Source organism: Pagrus major, chromosome 1 (genome assembly GCF_040436345.1).
Source record: "Pagrus major chromosome 1, Pma_NU_1.0".
NCBI classification, from domain to species: Eukaryota; Metazoa; Chordata; class Actinopteri; order Spariformes; family Sparidae; genus Pagrus; species Pagrus major.
The window spans coordinates 23,576,223-23,597,821 of NC_133215.1; the positions used below are offsets into that span (position 1 = coordinate 23,576,223).

The following is a 21,599-nucleotide window of genomic DNA, read 5'->3' on the forward strand; positions in this document are numbered from 1 at the left end:
GGTGAGAGAGGAGAGTGGGAGATTAGAGAGAGAGGTGAGAGGAAGTAACATGAAGAGAGGACGAAAGTAGAACAGGAAAGATAAGACAGGTATCTTTCAATATTGTCTGCCCAGTTCAAGCTATTCACTGTCAGAGGACAGAGAGAGGAAAAGAGGGATTTAAAGAGAGCATAGGGGTTCAGATGATGGTGGAAACTGTGTGAAGGGAAGGAGGAAATAAGTAAGAGATGAGGGCCATTTACACAGGATCTAATGTAGCTATCCCTGCCGCTATTTTGGTTGAGTGGCTACAAAAAAGCAATCTGGCCTGGAAGCTCAAGAAAATGTGGTTGGGTTAAAGCATGTAGGTCAATGAGGCTACTGCTGTAGAGGAAATGGAAAGAGGGAGAGGAATGATTAAAGTTAGGCTATGAGGCCTAGGAGGCTAAGCCTGTAGGGGGCTTAACAGCAAGTTATAGCATAATAGAGCCAGCCCTCAAAAGGTTCATATAATTTCACACAATAGGTCCAAATACTCTCAGCGGTCTCTTTATTAGCTACAACTGTGCAATCAAATGCAATCCAACACAACAGCAGAAAATGGGAATACATTTTTGTCCTATACTATTTACATACATGTTGGCAGCTGAGTATTCGGAACACAAAAAAAAAATGGCGCCAAAGAGCTCGACCGGCCTAATCCAAGTCTCTGGAAGGCTTGAGCTCCCAAATTCATTGAAAAGACGCAAATTAAATCCTGAATGTGCAATGGAGATTATGCATTTACTTCATAATGGGTGCGATTTTGGCTCAGCAGCAACATTGAAGATTTGTACTTGAAGATTTATACTTGCATTATGCTGGACAACTTGTGTGTAGCAATTTGTGTTGTGTATGTTTTTTGTTCTGTTTTTTTTTTCCAGTTATTTTTAGAAATTTTAAAACCGCAGCTTCTTCAACGAATGCTACAACTCTGTTTTACGTTGAAGCTCAAGCAATTTTTTGAGGACTACGTAACTTCACTGGATTTTCCATCTGCATGAGGCTGAATAGATAATGACTGAATTTTTCTTTTTGGGTGACCCGTTCCTTTAACTTTCTGGGCAAATAGTAGTTTTTCAACTTTAGCAGGACACACCATTGGTGCCTGCTCATCAGCCTTTCTGCCCCTAACTGGTATAATTTGTTTTCTGCATGCTCAGTAATACATCTTTTATGACCTGCTCTCCTTGTGATTGAATCAGATGGCTATGGCTATTGCACCCTATAGTTAGAGAATGAATGTGTGTCTTTATCTGAAATGCTGTTTCAACACTTTACTATGTCAATGCCTTAATGCTGCTCAGCTCATACAAAGCCAAGAACAAGAGAGGAAGACAGAAGACAAAGGCAGCATGCAAGTGAGGGTGTTTCAAACTAGCTGACTGTACTTCTTTCTTATGAAGACCATGATGTGGTATGAAGACAGACAGGGATGTGAAAGAGAAAGAGAAGAGAGGGCATGCAGAAGAAAGGGAAGCAGTCGGAAGGGGGGAAGGGAGAAAGAACTGATGAACAGAGAAAAGAAGTACAGAGCACGTGTAGAAGTACTGTAAAGGATGGAAGATGGGTCGTTATGAATGCAGGAAAGGGGTGCATGGAGAAAAGAGAGTTGAAAAAAATCAAATAAAGTGAAAAAGTGAAGTGATAAGTGAATGTGAAAACCAGAGAGCAGGCTGCCCTCACATCTAAAATACATTATTGTGATATATTTTACTTGGCACTTGCAAAAGTCCTGAAGAAGGCCCTGAGTTGATTAGCAACTACCAATAACCAATGGAAAAAGAGTGAACACTAAGGCAAAAGTTGTGATATTGATAATTAAAGCAGTTCAGATACAGGTAGGTGGATGGAAATAACAGGACAAGAAAAGAAAAAGGGGTGATGTCTGGGCACCACAGTTGAGAGCTACATAGGATGAGTATTAAACCTATTTGTTGTCAAACAGACTGAAAAATGATCGCAAGCCAACAGAACCTGACTAATAGAGCGCTTTTTACACGGAACAAGAGAGAGGGGCTGGACTGTATGACGCATGAAGGGACAAGAAGGAGGTTGTGATGCTTTTTTCTTTTCTTTTTCTTTGACTTTACAGTATGAGTTTGTTTGTGCACCTGTGACTTCAGCTTCTGCATGTGCGGAATTGACTTTTCCTACAACATCCACAGTGCTTTGTGTACTGAGGCTGTATGACACTGTAGAAGGGTTTCTGTACATGTGTGTTAAATGCATACATGGCCCCATCAGACAACATGTTTTTAAGGTATATTTCATTTCACTTCTATTCATTTCTACTTCTCTCTCTCTCTTTCTTCTATCTCCCTCCCTGCCTCACTATTCCCTTCTCTCCAGCCTCCCTCATTTTCTCAGTGTGTCATTTTTTTATTTTAATTTCACACTTGGATGAACAAACTTAAATGATGACCAGCAAAACTACAACTGCAAATGCTGCTTGTGTCTGTGTTTGCACACATAGTGGTAATAAGTGGCAACTGTCCAAAAAAACAGAGAAACTGTATAAAACAGAGGAGGGGAATACAGATGATAAAAGCATAGTGATATTAACACACAATGGCTGCTCCCAGCTGTCCAGTAACATACACACCGTCTCAGCACTGACTTTGATACAGACTAGTGCATCTTACTCAGGGCAAACAGCCTTGCAGATGTTTCTACATTGATCTAATACAACCTCCCTCACTGCACAATAAAACAAATTTATAATAAGCCTCAAAATATTGTTTTTCCTGAAACACATACCATTTGAGAAAAAAGATAGATAGCAAGAAAGAAGGTAGGAGGACAGCAAACAAGGAACAAAGAAAAGAAAGGCAGGAGAAGAAGGAAAAAGATGGAGGATAAAAAGAGGCCAATAAGAGATGGACAGTTGAATGACAGAACAAAAGTGGAAGGATCATATGAAAAAACAGAAAAAAAAGTGGATGATTGCATGAAAAGATAATGTGATGAAAAGATAATGTGATTCATACCACTTGTCCATTCTGGGGGTTTTTGTGGGCGTAGGGAGGACCTCTGATGTGGTTCCACATCTGGCCGGAAGTCATCGCAAAAACTACACACTATCATACAGAGAGAGAGACAGAGAGAGAGAGAGAGAGAGAGAGAGAGAGAGAGAGAGAGAGAGAGAGAGAGAGAGAGAGAGAGAGAGAGAGAGAGAGAGAGAACATTAGTGCAGAAATTTTTTTCATGGTATTATCATTATTTTTAACTGAAACAATGTAAAATGTATCCAACTAAACATGACTCTGAAACAAAAAGAGTTAAGTTTTGTTTAAACAGGCAGAGTTGAACTAATGAGGTGAGATTAGTCCACTCAACTTGTTTCCGGTGCACTTCCACTTGACTTATGTCCCTGACTTGTGAGGGTGGATACTTTTGGCAGAGCATGTATGACTTCTCACAGTTCCCACCTAAAACCCAAAGGGTGTGTGTGTGTGTGTGTGTCATACCAGTGCAGCCATGGCCCATCCAGTCTTATTGTATATGAATTCCAAGTTGTTCCTCCTCAGATACAGCAGACCTCCGACCAGAGACACCAACAGAGCCAAAGCAATAGTCCCTGAATAATTAGGAGGACGGAAGACACGAATCTGTAGGGATGGAGAGAGGGAGAGAGAGAGAGAGAGAGGGACGAAGAGCATATAACTTGTACATTTTTCAGTCACTGTTTATATCATTATACTTTTGAATAATTGTATTAATATATTGACTGATTTCCACAATGCATTACTACTGATCCTTTTTTAAAAGAGAATGTATTTTCTTGGCTTGGCAATAACCAAATTAAAATAATCAATTCTACAGTTTTACCATTTTTATTCCTATTTTTGTTTTTTAGGGTTGTAGGCGTTGGAATCATCTCCAATAGAATAATGACTATAATTTGAATGATGTTTTACTTTGCTGTGAAAGTTTTAAACCTTAGAATGAATACTCTTATTACAGCCTATTACAGTCAGTAGAGGCTGAATGTATGATCCATTGATTGAGCTCTTGAAGAGAGAGATCTTATAGAAAACCAGCATATAAAACAACTAGGTGAAAGTGATGAGAAGAAACTGAGAAAAACAAAAATAGATAAGAGATGTTTATATGTATGTTATCAGTATTTATATTATTTCAAATATTTATCTTCATATTTCCTTTATTGACTGTTGAAGAAGCTCATAAACAGTGGTTTTAAAAAGAAAATTAATGAAAAATAAGCCATTTTACAAAATTCCAATTCACAATACTAGGTGTTCAACAAAGGGTCTAACCTTGAACCTGTAAAATCATTTCATAAAAACCTTGTTATAGTAAAGTATGGGAGCAAAAAATGTATAAAAGTGTCAGGATGTGTGAAAACGTTTCCCTCAAATAAAATATTTTTCAAATTTGTACTAAACCATTTTGTGAGTATTTAGCGTAGTGTCAGGTAAATGAAATAAATGAAAATGAAGGTTTCTTTGGTCATGCCTTTATGCACAAACTGAACCCAGAATCAGTTCATTATGACTATTCCACAGAAGGTCATTTCAATTAAAATATGATAAAAAACATGGTTTGCAGCTATTTTTAATAAGAATAAGAATAGCTCTGCAGATTCTATTACATCTAATAACCATTGTCCATGTCATTAAATGAAAACTGCTTCTGCAGTATGTTTCTCACCCATTCTCTTTCTGTCTGCGTGTGGCCATGAAGCCAAAATCGCTGCCAAACATGTTGTTTGCTATGAACAAGTGCAAGAGTAAAATGTTCCAAAAGGCAGAACATGTACAGCATGTGTGACCAACACTGATGTGTCACCAGTGAAAATGTGTGTAACAGTGTGTTACTGGATTAAAATTTGAGAATGCCTAACTGTGAGACATCTTCCAAGAATCTTCCAGCATAAACAGTGGCATCGCAAAGTAGCCATGGTGCTTTACTTAACTTACTTTTTTTATTGACATAATGTAAAATTCTTTAGGACAACACAAACATAAGCTTGTTTTCTAATTAATCAACAACAGCATGTTCTACTTTTGCTTATTTAGTTGTAGTTGAAGAAAACATGTAAAGTTACAGTGAGCTCTAATAATGTGTAATACAATGCACATATTATAATGTTGTAACCTCAAATATATGGTGTTTCATGATCCATTAAATTATTTCTCGTTTCATTTTTGGAAAGCTGTTATCTATGCAATAAAGAACAGATGAGAAAAGAAAGAGTAATAGCTGTTTGCACAACAGTACTAGCTCTAATACATTCCCCATCAACCCTTATTGTCATTCTGGAACACTATAGGCACTAAATCTAAACAAGGACTTTTCCAACCGACTTTCATTCCAGTTCCTCCGTCAAACAAATTTATTCATCTCACCATTTTTTGATCATATATCTATCCTTTCATTTTTCCTTTTCTGTTCTGTTCTTTATTCATGGGGTAAAGTCACATTGAAGTGCCTGAAAGCTAGCACTTAGTGTAAGTGCTCCCCATTGCCTTCTCTGAAAGGCAGCCTTTTGAATCCAGATCCATCAACAGGATGTCAGCAGCATGCTTGGACTACATCTACCAGTACTTGGCAGACAGGTTTTTCAGGAAAGATGAGATTGTAGTCCGACGGTCGACGGTTTGATCTCTCTGGTGCCAACAACTTAAGTGCCTCCAAGCTAGGGCATCTAACACCCACCTGCATAACCCTGATCCTTGAAGTATATAAGGTTATGACATTGTCAACATGGCATTTGCCCCATCGCAGACTATAGGCACCTTCAAACCTGTTGCTGAGCTATTGGTGCAAAATTGGTTTGCTTTAGTATTGCACTCCTAGAACATTGTTCATGGGCATTGTCGATGGGCACTTTCTAAATTGATGAAGCAGGAAAAGAGATATCATCTTTTCTATTCCACGCATTTCTGTCTTTTTTGATGCCTACATGATCCTAAATTTAATGCCCACATTAACCAAAATGCAACCTGAATGGTGAAACTTCAGACAGAGATACAAGTGTGTTATGCTAGTAATGGTCATTGTAGCTTTGAGCCCCTCACTTGAATCGAATCAGTCGTATCAAGGCACACTTTGTGAACATCATATAGTTGTCTAAAGAATTGCAATATCGTACCGTAATGATACTTGTGAGATACATCCCTAGGTTGTATGTCCCAGCTGTATACTTTTAGCAACCGTGTGTATGTCTCTTGCAAATTTGCATGTTTGAATGTGAATATCTCTGTATGTAGTACCTGAACGTCTGTGCGGTCTGCAATCCACTTAGCCAGCTGTTCTGATGCAAATCCGATTCTTTGCAGGTCAAATGTATCAGCTCTCTTTGGCTTTCCCTTCGCTGGGAAATGCATGAAGGTTGGAGCGCTGTTCATGTTCAACTAGAGAGAAAGAAGAAAATGAGGGGATGTCAAGTTGTCATACACACTGAATATAATACAATCCAAAGATAAATTACATTATTAATTATAATGTCGTCATCAACAGATTGATGCTGGGACTAGTATCACAGGTTTAGACTCGGTTGCTTGCTATACTTGCTGGCCTGTTTTCAAGGGGTAAATTTTCTTGTCCTCTGTTTGTTGACTCCAGATATCAGTTATCTTAACTTATTCTAAACATCAGATGGCGAAAGGCAAAAATGTCCTTTAATTAAAAATCCCTCATATAATTCTCTAGGCTCTGTTTATCCATGTATGCAGCAAGAATTTAAATTTTCTTCAGGATTTTTAATTTACATTTTAATTAATGCATCAAAGAACTGGTGCAATGAAGACAGTAAATAATGCCTTTAATACTTTTTTGCTTGGCATTATGTAATTCTCTTTCTGCCTACCTAACACAGCCTTCTTTAAATTTTCACTTGTTTGAACATTTAGCAGATAAATAAAAGTATATTGTTACTGTGACATGCATGTTGTAATAGTGTGTATTACAACACTGCCATTACTGTAGGAACCTACTGGGTTGTGACTCTGTATTGGGCAACAACTCACTGCGATGACAAACAAAAGCTCTCAAAGATCATTAGATATAAGAAAGTGCATCAGTGTATTGTATTTCTATCAGGATATATGCTTCTCTGTGTGTGTGTGTTTGTGTGCTGATTTGATTACAAGACAGTAAGTGGGTGTGTGTTGGCTATCACCGCTAATAATTGGATAGAGAGAACATCTCCAATAATTCTGTCCTTGCGTAATATATTCTATTGTACAGACACACACACACACACACACACACACACACACACACACACACACACACACACACACACAGCTAAATAAAGAAAATTGGTAGTACTTTCTCTTCCTTCCTCCCTCCCTCCCTCCCTCCCTCCATGTTTCACACCTATTTAACTCCAAATCCCAGGACTCCCTACTATTATCAACGACAATAAAGTCAACTGGTTTACTCTCTCCTGTTTTTCCCCAAGACCCATGGAAAAAATAGAGAGTGAGGGGAAGTGGAAGGAAAAGAGCAGAGAAAAAGGAGATGGAAGAAGTCAAGAGAGGAGAGTTGTGCAGATTATTTATCTGTTATACATTCAGCCACCTGTTTCTTTAAGTCATTAAGGTGAATGATGGATTAGATGCATGTGTACATGCATACATATGCATACAAATGAAGGTACATGCATAGATGTATAAATGCCCTTGAACAACAACACAAAAATATGCATTCATGCATGGACAAAGCAACCCACATCTAAAATCTAAAAGAGAAAAAAAAACACACCTAAAGATGTGCATGTAATTAACTCTCATTTAAACTTAAATAGCTAATTTTCTCTCATGACAATGACAGCTGTGGGTAGAGTTGTGAAAAACAAAAGGCCTGAAGGAAAAGTACAAAAGGAGTCACAAGCCAGAGGGCAAAGACATCACAATTGAATTAAAAAAGAAAAAAAAAACAATGGCTAGCAGCAATGACAGGCAAAACTGCAGAAAGAAGAGGAAGAAAAGAAGAAAGAAAAAAATATTAAAGACTCAAGGAGCATGTGTTCATGTCATCTTTACTGGATTTAATCAGTCTAAAAGAAATAGAAATAAAGGAAAAAGAAGCAAAGCCAGGCTAATTCTGGCTGAGCACAGTTATTTAAAGTTCCAAGAGTATAAAATGTAGACCAAAAAACGGAGAATTAACCTCTGTATTAGTATCTTTTTCTATATTCAGGAAAAGGTACTGAGACAGCAGAAAGATGTGGGTGTTGCCTGAGTTGGAGAGTTTTATACTTATTGAGCAAGTCAGATGTCATAGAAGCCACATCAGAGAAAAGGAACAAGGTTTTCTATTTATAAAACCATATCTGAAGTGAATAATGCTATGATACCAGAGTTTAACAATACAATCTCTTGAAAGCGTTTGTTTGTGTTTCTGGTTTGTGGGAGAGCCCATCCATTGTCTCAATTTTGTTTTCACAGGTATGATACAATACAAATGTATATATATTCACAAAGTGACAACCACTGTGCCTCCAAGTAAAAACCTCCTGTATACGATTAACTTTACTGTAATTTGTGTCTGCCTGACCACCATTAGAAGCCAGTCACCTTAAGTAGATAATCATTGAAATGCTGGTTTTATGATATTTAGCAATGTTTAAGGGAATAATAATGTACTGCATTACAATTTGGCTTGTTTTGTTTCAAAAAGGAGTCAGTGACAGGCAGGTGGACCATATGTTTATGTTGAAATTCATGTTTATGTTGTTGTTGTTCATGTTGACGTCTATGTCTTTACATCAAATCACACTGCCTAGACTGAAGTTCACCTGTGTCTTTTCCCATGACTTTGTGTGCAGTAGAGCTGCAGCTAGCCTTTTTTTTTTTTTTTTTTTTTTTTTTAATGTCCGAACACAACCTAATGGATAGATATCCAGAAAAATATTTTGGCAACAATTGTGATAATCTAAATATTTGGTTTAAGCCATTTTTTTAACAGTAAAATTAACACATCACACTTCCTCAAATAGGAACATTTGTCATTTCTATTGTCCCATATGATAGTATATTATTTTGGGGTTTTGGACTGTTGGTCGGACAAAACAATACATTATTTGGGCTCTGATTTTTCACCATTTTCTGACATTTATAGACTACACCAATAACTGAGAAAATAATGATCAACAAAAGTAGGAAGTATAAAATCTGAACAAATCTGTAAACCGTTATATAAAGAATATTAGTATGTTTAAAGGACCATTTTAGAGTGTTGTGGATGTTTCACATACTTGTGGCTTTTCTTCCCAGTGTGCTTGTGAGTGGTGTGCGTACTGTTTGCATGCGTCATGATGTTTATTTCCTTTTTGCTTAAAAGGTTGCATGTTTGTCCTTGTGTCCATCTACGTTTGTACATGTTTTTGTACCTGCCCTTTTTGTATTCTTCCTTTTTTGCTTTTGTGCTACTGCAGGATGTTTTGCGTCATTGCATTTTTCTGTGTGCATTTTTTAAAATTTCCTGTAGGTTTATCTGCTGACCTACTGCTGAAGTTCCAGGCCATCACTTTCTAATGGAAATCAGCTGGTGGGTGTATTGAACGATGGAAGGAATAAAGAAAGAACAGATGTAGAAGAGAGAAGAGGAACAGGAGAAAAAAGGGTTGAAGGTAAATATGGTATAATGGAGAGAATTTGCAAGTGATTGATTTGACTCCAGAATCTTTGACCCACAATAGCCCCTTCATTTTACAGCATTTTTTTCTTTGTATTTTTTCTTGAGCCAAAGCAACCAACATAGCGAGTTTTACTGTCTAAAGTTGGAATCCAACACTAGCTTAACGGCAATTAGCTGTTGGTGTCCATTATTTTTTATTTTCTAGGTCTTTTTACTTTGGCATATCAATCTTCCTTGTAACACCTGAATTATTTACTAAATTAGAAGCCCACTGATTTTAAAGTCAAGCTACTGCAGTTGCAACAAGGTTCAGTGGTGTTTTGCTGTATATTTTACACTATTGTGTCATGGTTCAGGTTATGATGAGGGACTCACATAATCCCAGAGAGAAAAGGGGGTGTTATGTGCAAGCAGAGGGATGGGGGAGGGACGGAGGAGGAAAAAGAAAGCATACAAGGTGCAACTTGCACTAGGGTGAATCCATTTAGTATTGATAGTACAGGAAATAACTTGATACAGTACCTGTTGGAAAACATCGGCTCCCTCATCATAGTCCACTACCGTGAAGAAGAGCTTGTTGGAAAATGCAGATGAGTAACGCCACGAGTTAGCCAGGACCTGGTACTCCTCATTCGCCTGCCTGTAAGATGGTAATGAAAAAGATTGAAGAAATGAACCGAACAGAAAAAATGTCAGATATTACATGTAGGAAACTGTGAAACACTTGCTTTGTCTCAAATACACATACTCAAGTACCCCAGGTACAGCAGATATCACTAAAGTCAAAGGTCACAAATAATTAAACATAATTTCAGATCTATATTGCCACAGTTGTGTTAATGAGGACTATTTTCCCATAGGACAATAACCCTAAACAAGTGTAAGCATTTTGCCAGTCCCCTAACTGAAACTGGGTTCCCTCATCAGTGAGAATGTGGATTCTCATGTTCCGTAGAACCAATATTTGAGTTAAAAAATAGATTGATCTCTAAAAATAGTGGACCTGCCTTCTGAAGAATTTTAGATTTTCACTTGTATAATTTTTATAACTTCAGCAGAACGTTCTTTTAGATTGTATTGAGTCCTTATTAACGATCACTGATTCTTTTTGTATCATGTTTTACAAACCTAAACGCAGGTGACGCAAGTATTGCTATCATAAAGGAACAGCTAAAAGAGAAAAATGTTGTGTATTCACAATGTCTTGTTTACATTGTTGTCAATAATTTCGCTCTCCTTCTGAGTCTGTTTTTACAAATACTTGGTTTACATTGACTTTTCAGTTTTTCTCCAATTATTAACCTGTTTTTTATCCCCTAGAAGGCATTATTTTGATTCTGACAAGCTATGGGTAGAGGCACAGCACAAAGGATAAAATTAATGCATTTATTCATGAAGAGGAAATAAGGGGGCAAAAAAAAAACAATAGCACACAAAAAACACAACCAGTGGCCTCAAAAACAGAAGGTAGAGTCAAAGATAGGGTAAAAAAAGAGGGAGTAAGCAAAGGTCCAAAGTAAAAGAGACTGCACCGGAATCTAAAAGGATGCAGAGTCAGAAAAGGGAGAAAGAGAGATGATGAAGTGAGAAGAAAAGAAAATACTCTAGATCCTCGGCACCGTCTCCCTCTTCATTCCATAATGGTCTTCATGACATGGGAAGATGATGCATTTTAATTTCTCTCTTTTTAGAACCTCATTTGTTTTATTTTAATTTCCTTAAAACGTAGCCTGATGAAGGTGTAATTTTAACCAGTCTCTCACCTTATCCCCCTTCTACATGACAAGATAAACACTTTAAGCCAAGAAGCAGTCTATTTTCTCTCCTTTCTGTCTATTGTTTCTGACTTTAGCTAAATGTCATTTCCTGCTGCTCATCTTCACTTTGACATTGTGTCTTACGTCAACCGCTCCTTGTGTTGGCTTTAATTAATGGTAAATTGTCTGTCAAGATGTGTTATGCGCGGTGATGTTACATTGTTATCTTTGCAGCTAATGTTAGGATGGTCCCTTTGAAGTGTCTACCGTTTTAAACAGTCAGCACAGATGAAGTTGAAACTCAGGCCAGCAGACTGTCAGGGATTACAGTGGTGCTCATTTATGTTTGTGAACACGACTTTGCTGGAGTTGTCAAGGTGTCACTGAGATGTGGTAATAACTATCCTGATAGTCTCTGTTATTTATTTATTATATTCATTGTTTACTTAGCATCTGGAAGCTGTCCAAATGATAACCTTTTTTCTTCTTTCATTAATAAATATCATCACATTGCAAAAACAATAAACTGATGAAACAAAATAAGGAAATTATGTGAAGATGTTAAACCAATTTGTGAAATCGATTTTGTTTCATGAGACACTTCAATCATATATACCTGGGTTAATTTTTAAATTTAGGTTTAAAGGACGATTTAAACTTAAGTTTAAATTTTAAAACTATAGTTATACATAGGGTTTGAGTGCTTAGGTAAACACCTTAAACGATGATGTGGTATCAATATTTGTTTTTTTGTTTCACATCTGATTCGAGTATGAAAACTAACAATTTAAATCTAATAACAGTCTCCATGTCTGTCTCACCACAGTAACATAAATTAAGCAGCACAACAAGCTAGGGACTTAAATTATTTAAAAATTACAAAAACGCTTTTAAATTATTTATTTTTCAAAGTCTGGTAGTGAACATGCTATAGACTGCGGTGAACATTAATATTTCATTTTTTAGCATGACATTTTTGCTCTTACAGAAATTGTATATTAGCAGTAGGTGTTGCTGTAGGTAAACTGTACGCTGCTGTGTTTCTGTTTTAAAACTTTCCTTCGGTGTTTTGTTTTTTCTTTGTGTTGTGTTGTACACAATAAAGCAATAAGACATGATAGTTTTTTGTTACTATTGTCAATGATATTGTGTTTATTCTGAAGTGTTAATTGAATTAATTTGCATACAGTATATTGTGATTGTTGGTCTGACAAAGGCCAGTGTATGGTCAATACTTTTTGGCTTCTTACATTTTTGTACCTTAACAGGCTTTTTCGTTGACATTTCCTTATCTGTGTGTTTATGTATATATGCATGTGCTTGTAAAAGTTTGATGAGTTTCTGCTTGTGTGTGTGTAAATCACTGTACGCATTTTGGGATGAAGCTTATCTTGGTGCCCTCCAATTAAGCAAAATGAATAGTTTGTAGTTTACCTGATGGTATATCTTTTGCAAATGCACCTGTATGTGATTCATGTTATTTTTATGTGAGCAAAGAAAGGCAGAATCTGTACATCTGACATAATCAATGGAAATGCTACAGCTGTTTTTCATTTTTTTCCCAGAAAACAGTTGAAAATATTTGCTGGCAAACCTAAACACAAGAATTATTAAGCTGGACCTGAGCTGCATTCTTTCAAAATGAAAAAATAAATAAATAAATAAATAAAATATATAGGTGAGTAGCCTTTCTCTGCCGAGGTAAAGGAGACAAAGTAAATAAATATAAAAATGAAAAATGAAAAATGAAATAGGAGAATAGGGAAGACTGCTTACTCCAGTTTTCTTGTTGGCAGTTACCAAACAACAATGATTAGGAATCATTTATGGCCACTGACAAATCTACCAAGTGTAACCTAAGTTAAGAAATATGAAGAGAATTTATCTTTCCTATAAAAGAGAAGCCAGTTTCATACACAGTTTCATTTAGCATAAAACTATATTTTATTTCTGGGGGTTAAGCCTGAGCTGTGTCTGAACTGTTGCATCACTAGCCCCATTCACACTGCCCTTTCAGTGCGGGAATCATGCACCGATTCTCCGCATCGCTGTATGTGTGAAATTTATAGATGCGGAGAGGGGGAACAGTTTCGCTGCGGCTCTGATGCGCCTCCAGAGGTAGTATCAGAGCCACAGTAGAGGCAAGGCGGCATCTGTGTGAATGAAAAAGCCGGAGGCGCGGATCAGGGGTGTGTCGGTCTGATGGTGTTCACAGCCTGACAGCTAAACAGATCCTTCACTCATCAAATAAAAGAGAAATGTCCCCACTTCAACCCACAAAGCAATGTTACAGGACCAAACAACAGTGATTTGGTAACTGGTAGTGTCTATGGCAAATTGTATTGAAAAAAATCCCCAAGACGGTCAGCCCTCCCGACTGAGACTTCAGTGAACTTTCCCCTAGAAAACAGCATCCCGCCCCGCAAGCGAGAGACTCAGACAGCGTCCTGTTTACTGATGGGGATTATGTAATATCTTCTCTTCGACACTTTCCACAATGCATGGTTGGTCAGGATCTCAATCACAACACATTATAACTGCATCCATATGATTATAAACAGTCGGCAGATACATGTTTAGATTAACAGGTGGACACCGGGGAAAACAAGATGAAACAACCCACACTAATCTCAACGTCTGATGTGTACCGTCACGCCTCTTTCGGATCCGCAACGCCGGCGTGCTGTATGAGCTGCTTGGTTCAGTGTGAACAAACAATGGCGGAGAAATGGCGAGCCTTCGCTGCACCGATAATGCAGAGTCTCTGTGTGAAAAGGGCTTCTGTCAGTCATTCCTTGCAGCCCTGCTTCGCTTGACTATCATTTGCGCCTCAATGCATTGTTTGAAAATACAGACCATTAGCAAGCTTAAAAATTGAGTGACTATTTGTCTAGTGCTAAGACTGACATCTTTGATAATAGTTCATTGTGTCTCTTATCTACTGTGAAAGCAATGATTACTTAAAAGCCCACTTACTATACTATACTATACTATATAGTATGTGTGAGTGAGGACCCCAGTGATTAGCTGTCTTTTTCACTGCCTGACAGTCCTCTAAACACAGATGCTCAGGTCACCCCCTCTTACTCTAAATCTCTCTCTCACTCTGAGTTTCTAATGATGTGATGCTATCGCTAACGTTAATAAGAAAATTCCTGGGGAAATGCAAAGAAAGAAACAAACAGAGAAGAAGAAGCTATAACGATACTAAAGCAAGGGTGAATGAGAGCTGATTAACGTCTATGCACGCATCTGGCAATTTAATAGAAATAATTAGTCTAGATTTAGTTCTTGTGTGTGAGCATGTGTTTGTGTGTGTATGCATATTTCAAGGGTCAGCCCACAGCAAATGGTGAGAAGAGGTAAGAGTGTGTGTGTTAGTAAGTGAACCTTATATAAACCGGTTTGGCATTCATTTATGTAATTATGCAGCTAAAGCAAAATTTGAATGTGAATTTAAGAACATAGCAATGGAAGGGAACTAAAAAGAGACTATATTTATATGTGTGTTGTGTTACTACTAAAAGCATAACGAAAAAGATATTTTAGAAAGAGACATACACAGAGAGAGAGAGAGAGAGAGAGAGATGCTGAGGGCTGCTGATATGAGTGATGAATACGTTATTTAATCAAGTGACTGATGAAGTAGGATAGTGACTGATTAGAGTTACAGGGTCAGGATGGAGAAGGTCAATGTTGATTTCATCAACTCGCTGGATGTCCCCTAAGACACAGTGATATAAGTCAACCACCTGGTTTATACTACACAGACAAAAAGGTGCAGATTTACCTGACAAAATCAAGTAATTATAAATTCCTCAAAACTAGAATGCCAAACAGGCAACATGACATGTAATTTTTCTTACCAAAACGAGTCACATGACTGGTTTCCAATTTCTTTTGATACAGGATTAAACAACCCACACAAATGTTATGTTATCCTATGAGTTACTATATCTAGTGTCTGTCTGTCCTGTCTAGCAAGATTTATGCTAGATAACACTAACTCCAGGACCAATGCCTCTTTGGCACTCTCTTTTTTCTTCTCTTCGTCCATTCAAGGTTACAGAGCACTTTACAAAAGTATAAATATCAATGTATCAATAGCAAAAATGAAAGGAAAAACAATCACAGCTAGGCAAGGAAAATGCAACCACAAAGAATAACCGTGACTGCAATTCAGATAACCTGAGAAAAGCATTCTAAGACTAATAATGTTATGATTTTGTTCTTCTGTTCTGTACATGTGACATCTATTGCATGTATGTCCGTCCTGGGAGAGGGATCCCTCCTCAGTGGCTCTTCCTGAAGTTTCTTCCATCTTTTTTTTTTTTACGCCTGTTAAAAGTTTTTTTTTCCTCAATATGGCAAGTTTTTCCTCACTCGAATCGAGGGTCTAAGGACAGAGGATGTTGCTCACTGTACAGGTAAAGCCAACTGAGGCAGTGTGATTGTGATTTTGGGCTTTATAAATGAAACTGATTTGATTTGTGCATAAAATTGGTTCCTTTTATGGACATGCTGTATGCAATCCAGATAGCAGCTTCTGTTAATTTTCACCATTATATGAGGTGTAGTGTGTGGTGTCTGCATATTGTCAACACATACAGGTATACGACAATGTCCACAATAAAAACTTGAGTACATCTGAATGACAGCACATTTTTGCACGTATTCCTATTCATATGTCCACTCGTCGTGCTGCAGTAGTCTTTTCAGTAGTTTTTCCTTGTTGGAAACCCAATGGTATTATTTAGATTAAAAAGAAAGCAGTGTAGTTTCATTTTATTGTTTCTGATTGTACTGACTGATCCAAAGCAGCTTTCAGAGCTATGGACGGTGCCAGGAGTCCTCTCTCTTTAGAAAGCCAGTGTTGTGTGCAGAGCTGTCCATGGTCCTGAAATAATGGTTGTCGGGGAGTTAAAATTATTAGATTCAAATGCAAATTAATTTAAATTCTGAACAAAAAATTTACTTCTAATCTTGTATTAGCATTTTGCTTGACCTTGCTGCTTTGCAATTGCTTCTATGATTCAGATTTTGTAAAAAAAATCTAATTTAAAGCTCACTTTTGAGATTTTTTGGAAAATATCCTTGTGCATTAATGGCTTTTAGGTTGCAAGTGGGTAAGTAGGTCTAGATGGCCTTTTCCGTTGAATTTATTCATTCCCCTTTGGTAGTATATCTGGCTGGAGTCCCTTTGATACAAATGTCAACGTGACCCACAGGTTCTTGTTATATAATGCTGTTTTCTGTATTTCCTAAGGTGGGCAGGTCTATATGTGGAAGAAGGGTACGTGAATTATCAGATGAGGACATCTAGGCCTGTGTGAGCCTGTTTGTGTGTGTGCATGTGACTTGATAGCTCAGACTTTTTCACTGTAGGTGAACTTCATGCAGCGAGTAAACTTGAGGACATGAGAATCACAGGCAACAGAGGGAAAACACAGAGTTATGCCAGATTGCGGCCCACACCAGGTGCACTGGTCTTGAGTGTGTCTGTGTGTGCACATACCTGCAGACAGAACACTGCCTTTGAGGCTGCAGGGCAGTGAACATGACGATGACAGAGTAGTTCCTGGGTGGGGCCTTGACAAAGCGACGGAACTTGTCCCCGTTCATCCGGACGACCGAACGCCGAGAGGACCACTCCATCATCTGGTCAACCTTCTCTGACAGCAGATTCTGAGCACACAGACAAGGAAAAGGGCAGAGAGAGGACAATGCATCCCATTAGGACATTCACATTCAAACAGAAACATTATTCCTGTGAGTTCAACAATGCTGATTACAAGTCATTTTAATTTCTTTAATTTTTCCAGTTCAGTTACATATTTTGGAGATACTTGTGCTTTTTCTGCTACTTTGTATTAAAAATACAATGATATAAATAATAACACTCGTTATGGTGCCATTTTGCATAATGAGAACTTTTACATTTGATACTTTGAGCTGCTACTTGTGTATTTTTTTCATCTCTACTTCTTAATGCAGGTCTTTTACTTGTAACAGAGTATTTCTATACTGTGATTTATACTTAAAGGCTGACTCATCCAATTTTACACATATTATACTGTGTTTACAGGTCTTGGCGAGTACTACAGCATATTCATAAAAGTGCCTCTAGTGATGTCACTATTGGCTAGGTTGCATTATGGGTAATGTAGGTGTTAGGTTTTGAAAAGGAAGAAAAATGAGTAACATCACTGGAGGAAATGTATCAGATTACCAGCAGCTTCCTCTGGAGCCACAAAAAGGCTTTACACTACTTTTAAAAAAACAGATTGCAATAATTATACAAACACAGCTTTACTGTCTTCTGGGGGAAGAAAGCATAAATAGTAAAGTGACAGTATAGAAAAGTTGCAAAGACATTCTGACCAACTCCTGAATGAAAAACATATATTTGTACAATCCCCAGGTATCATCCAGCTTCTATACAGAATACATCAAAATCTTAGTCGCTAAAGTTATCCGACATTCCAGCCATTCCTTGACTAGACAGGAGCCTTACAGTATATACTTGAAAGTCTGATGTTGACACACAGCAAGGTGTTGCTGGATGCTAGTTGCTAAATCTAAATTTTAATAGGTTTGACTTCTGGCCTGTTTTGACTAATGGGATGCAAAGAATCTGGAATACAGCAAACCTAACCATTATTTACAGAATATGAGCCCTGACTAGGCAGTTGAGGTGTGTGTGTATGCACAGAAAAGCCAGTGTGAATTTTACGAGTCTGCTGTTGATTAAATCTGGTTCGACTTAGCGAAAAGGTCACAACAGAGTTGGCGTGGGAACACAACGCTAAAGATAAACAACACACAGCATACACATGTACACAAACACCAGCTAGTGCCTTTGCAAGGTTCATAAGGCTGAAATGCTTATATTAGCAAACTCATATGATGGAGTACACTAATGTTTCAGTGTGGCTTTGTGCAAGTGTGTGTGTGTTCATTAGTCTCCTTGTGCCATGTGTTGTTGGGTTTGGCTGTAAATCTACTGTAAGTTCTCAGCAGGACACTGCTTAGTTCCTACCAGCATCATCTCTGTCAGACTTGAGCTCTGAACTGATGAGTGATGAAATACTCAGACTGCTGATGAAACACTTGTTGTTTTCCAACCTCTATACAGCAAAAAATCTGTATGGGAAGCATGTTTCAATTTACACCATAAAACTGTTGTTCTTATTGTGTGTGTGTGTGTGTGTGTGTGTGTGTGTGTGTGTGTGTGTGTGTGCGTGTGTGTGTGTGTGAACTAGACTGCATTAAATTTATGCTGAGGATTTGTCATGCATTTTTCATTAAAGACTTTTAGTCCGCCACGTCTGCATCTTTAACACATAAATGTAAATAAAAATTGATAGATGTTTTTTAATAACCCTCTTTTAACCAGTTCCTCTTTTAACCATGGCCTTGCTGTGAATGGGAACAGGTAATACAAAAAAGATGCACCCCTTGTTGAATTAGAATTAATGCAGTAGGCGTGCCAATGCCGTCGGTGTACACGTATAAAAACACAGTTTAGAAAATGTCATAGGAATAACTTTGCCTAATGGTTTGTCAAAGCATATTATCTGTGCATGTTCTGCATGTTTTATGCTTGAATCACAAAATCCTACATTAAACATTTAAAAAAAGCCTCGATGCTGAGCACACTCTATTTTGCTGGACAAGTGACTAACAGCTGTGCCCATTTTATTTTTTACTTCTAAATGTATTATTACAATGTATAGCCAGCTAAGCCTGCTGACGTCCCCAACTACTGTACATCATTCTCTCTCTCAGCCCACATATGCTTGCAAGTCTCTGGGCAGAGGGGCATTTGATACAGGGCTGAAGTGTAGCAGTGCGGAGTGGTAGGCTTTTGTGGTTGCACTCTTTGAAAAATGTCTTCCCAATCTGCAGTCAATTTACACCAACTATAAGTGTTAGCGCATGCTTACACTACATGCAACCAAGGCCTCTCAATGTAAACAGTAACTTTCTGTCTCTCACACTCCATCCCTCTTTCTCCCCAGTAGTGTGCGAGTACTGGATCAAGTAGACAGTAGCTAAATAATTAAGCACTGCGTCTCACTGCTACTGCTAATCAGACACAAAATCTCTCTCTCACACACATACAAACACACATATTAGGTCATGAGCTTGGCTGCAGAAACAGAGAAGAGCTGTAAACGAAAGTTCTCTGGACAAAAATGGAAAAGTGGAAGATGAGAGTGAGACAGACAGAGAAAGATAGACAGTGGTATGGCATGTGTTTCTGCTGTGTTGCTTGTTCACTTCTGACAACACACACTAATGGGCCATGTATAATGAGGGTGGAGATTCACTAAGCAACACAGCACAGGGTACAACACACAGAGAAGGGTGTGCACATCCAGTGAAGGTACAAAGAGCTATTTGTACACCTTTGCTTTTTTTGTCTTTAATTTATTTACCAAGTTTTTGCCCGTGTGCACTCGGCCTCAAAAGGAGATCTGTCAGTCCTGGATGCCAATCACACTGGCAGTAATGATGCACTGCCCTACTCATGTTCTGCACGCACACAGACACAGACACAGACACAGACACACACACACACACACACACACACACAAACAACAGTTTTGAAAACATAAAGAAGTACTACTTGTGAGCAAAGTGTAAGAGATGATGCCGGTGCTTGAAAAACAATGGAGAGAAGGGCAGCTGTAGAGAGAGAATACTGTCATTTGAGGGGTCTCAAAATAGAGAGTCCTATCAACGCTCTTTAAAATAATGTGTCAGGAACACTGAATTAGCTGGCTGGTTTTACCATTACAACAGGTAAACATGAAGAAAAGAAGGCTTCTCAGTATAATTTGACTTAAAAAATAAAATAAAATAAACAGGGAATTAGAAATAAAAGACCTGCCAATAATAATAAAAGACTGCCTCAAATTAAAGACATTACTGTCTGTATTCAGACAAAATGATGCCTCTAAACTACAAAGTAGTTAAAAACTCTTCTAAGGAGCACTGCCTGCACAGAGCTATTTAAATACCTTATGTTAGACCTCCAAGTGACTCCCACACATCAGTGTTATGGCTCCCTACTTTACCTGACCCACCACAAAAACATGTATAACACATAAGCACTCCAGCCCAGGACCATTAAAAACATTTATTTTCTACCCCACTGAGCACAGAGGGCATTAAAATGAATCACATCTACGGTGTGTGTATGTGCATATATGTTTGTGTACCTGCCTGTGTGTCTGCACTTGTGTGTATGTGAGTAAAATGCACAAATGGTTTGCAGATATCCTGCTTTATCCATCTGATTTTCTGTTACTCTGTGAATGTCATAACCTCTTGTTCTCACACACACACACACACACACACACACACACACACACACACACACACACACACACACACACACACACACAAAATAGGTCACAGGGTAAGCAGCAGACTATGTCAGTAGCACTGAAATGAGGTCTAAATCACTATATAGTTCCCCTCATTCGATTTTTTCATTTTGTCCATTTTTCTACTTAATCTGTAATTGTTGTTTCTCCTGTTTTTGTTTTATCCTTAATTTTCCTATCATCTTCTTTTCACCAGCTCCCTGTCATTTCCACGTTTGTAGCAATGCCAAGTCATTACTGCGAGCTAAGAGCTGGATAAGGTGGCTAAATAAAGAATAAAGGACTAAATAAATTAAATGACTTTCAAAGAAAAACTTTCTCAATATCAGAGCATCCACAAACTGATATTAAGAGATCTTACACCAACTCTCCAAGGAGAAGGGGAGGAAAAGAAAATATAACTGATAGGAAGAAGGCCAACAAGCAGAGAGAAGAAAAGGAAATAATGAAGGGAGAGAAAAGAGATTGGAAGATGACACATACAGTTTAAGGCAGAGCTCACTCATGCACTGATGACCACACAGTCAGAGGTTATGGAGGGCATGATAGAGGATGGTTAGTTTATCAGCCAGACAGTTTTTTAATCAAACCGTTACTCTGCCAGCCAGTCAATCTGCCGGAAAACCGTCAGATAAATGATCACCCCCTCAGCCAGTTGGCTAACCGGTCAGTCAGTTAATTAATTATTTAGCTAACAAATTAGCTAATTGGTAGATCGGTGAGGTCCTGCCAGTCACTCACTCAAAGAATCAGTTGGTTAAGCAGGAAGCCATGTGGTTAGCTGGTTTGTCTTTCAGGTGAGTTGCTCAACCAAATA

General features: G+C 38.0%; 1 protein-coding gene across 1 annotated transcript in view; it reads right to left on the reverse strand.

Moving 5' to 3' along the window:
• The window catches only part of LOC141005399 (dolichyl-diphosphooligosaccharide--protein glycosyltransferase subunit TUSC3), a 67,724-nt gene that overhangs the window by 24,185 nt on the left and 21,940 nt on the right, over window positions 1–21,599 (reverse strand). The window contains exons 2-6 of the mRNA XM_073477249.1: window positions 16,903–17,072; window positions 10,153–10,270; window positions 6,258–6,398; window positions 3,489–3,629; window positions 3,009–3,098 (exon numbers count right to left, since the gene is read on the reverse strand). Of these exons, the coding sequence (XP_073333350.1) occupies window positions 3,009–3,098; window positions 3,489–3,629; window positions 6,258–6,398; window positions 10,153–10,270; window positions 16,903–17,072 (660 nt within the window). The remainder of the gene's footprint in view (window positions 1–3,008; window positions 3,099–3,488; window positions 3,630–6,257; window positions 6,399–10,152; window positions 10,271–16,902; window positions 17,073–21,599) is intronic.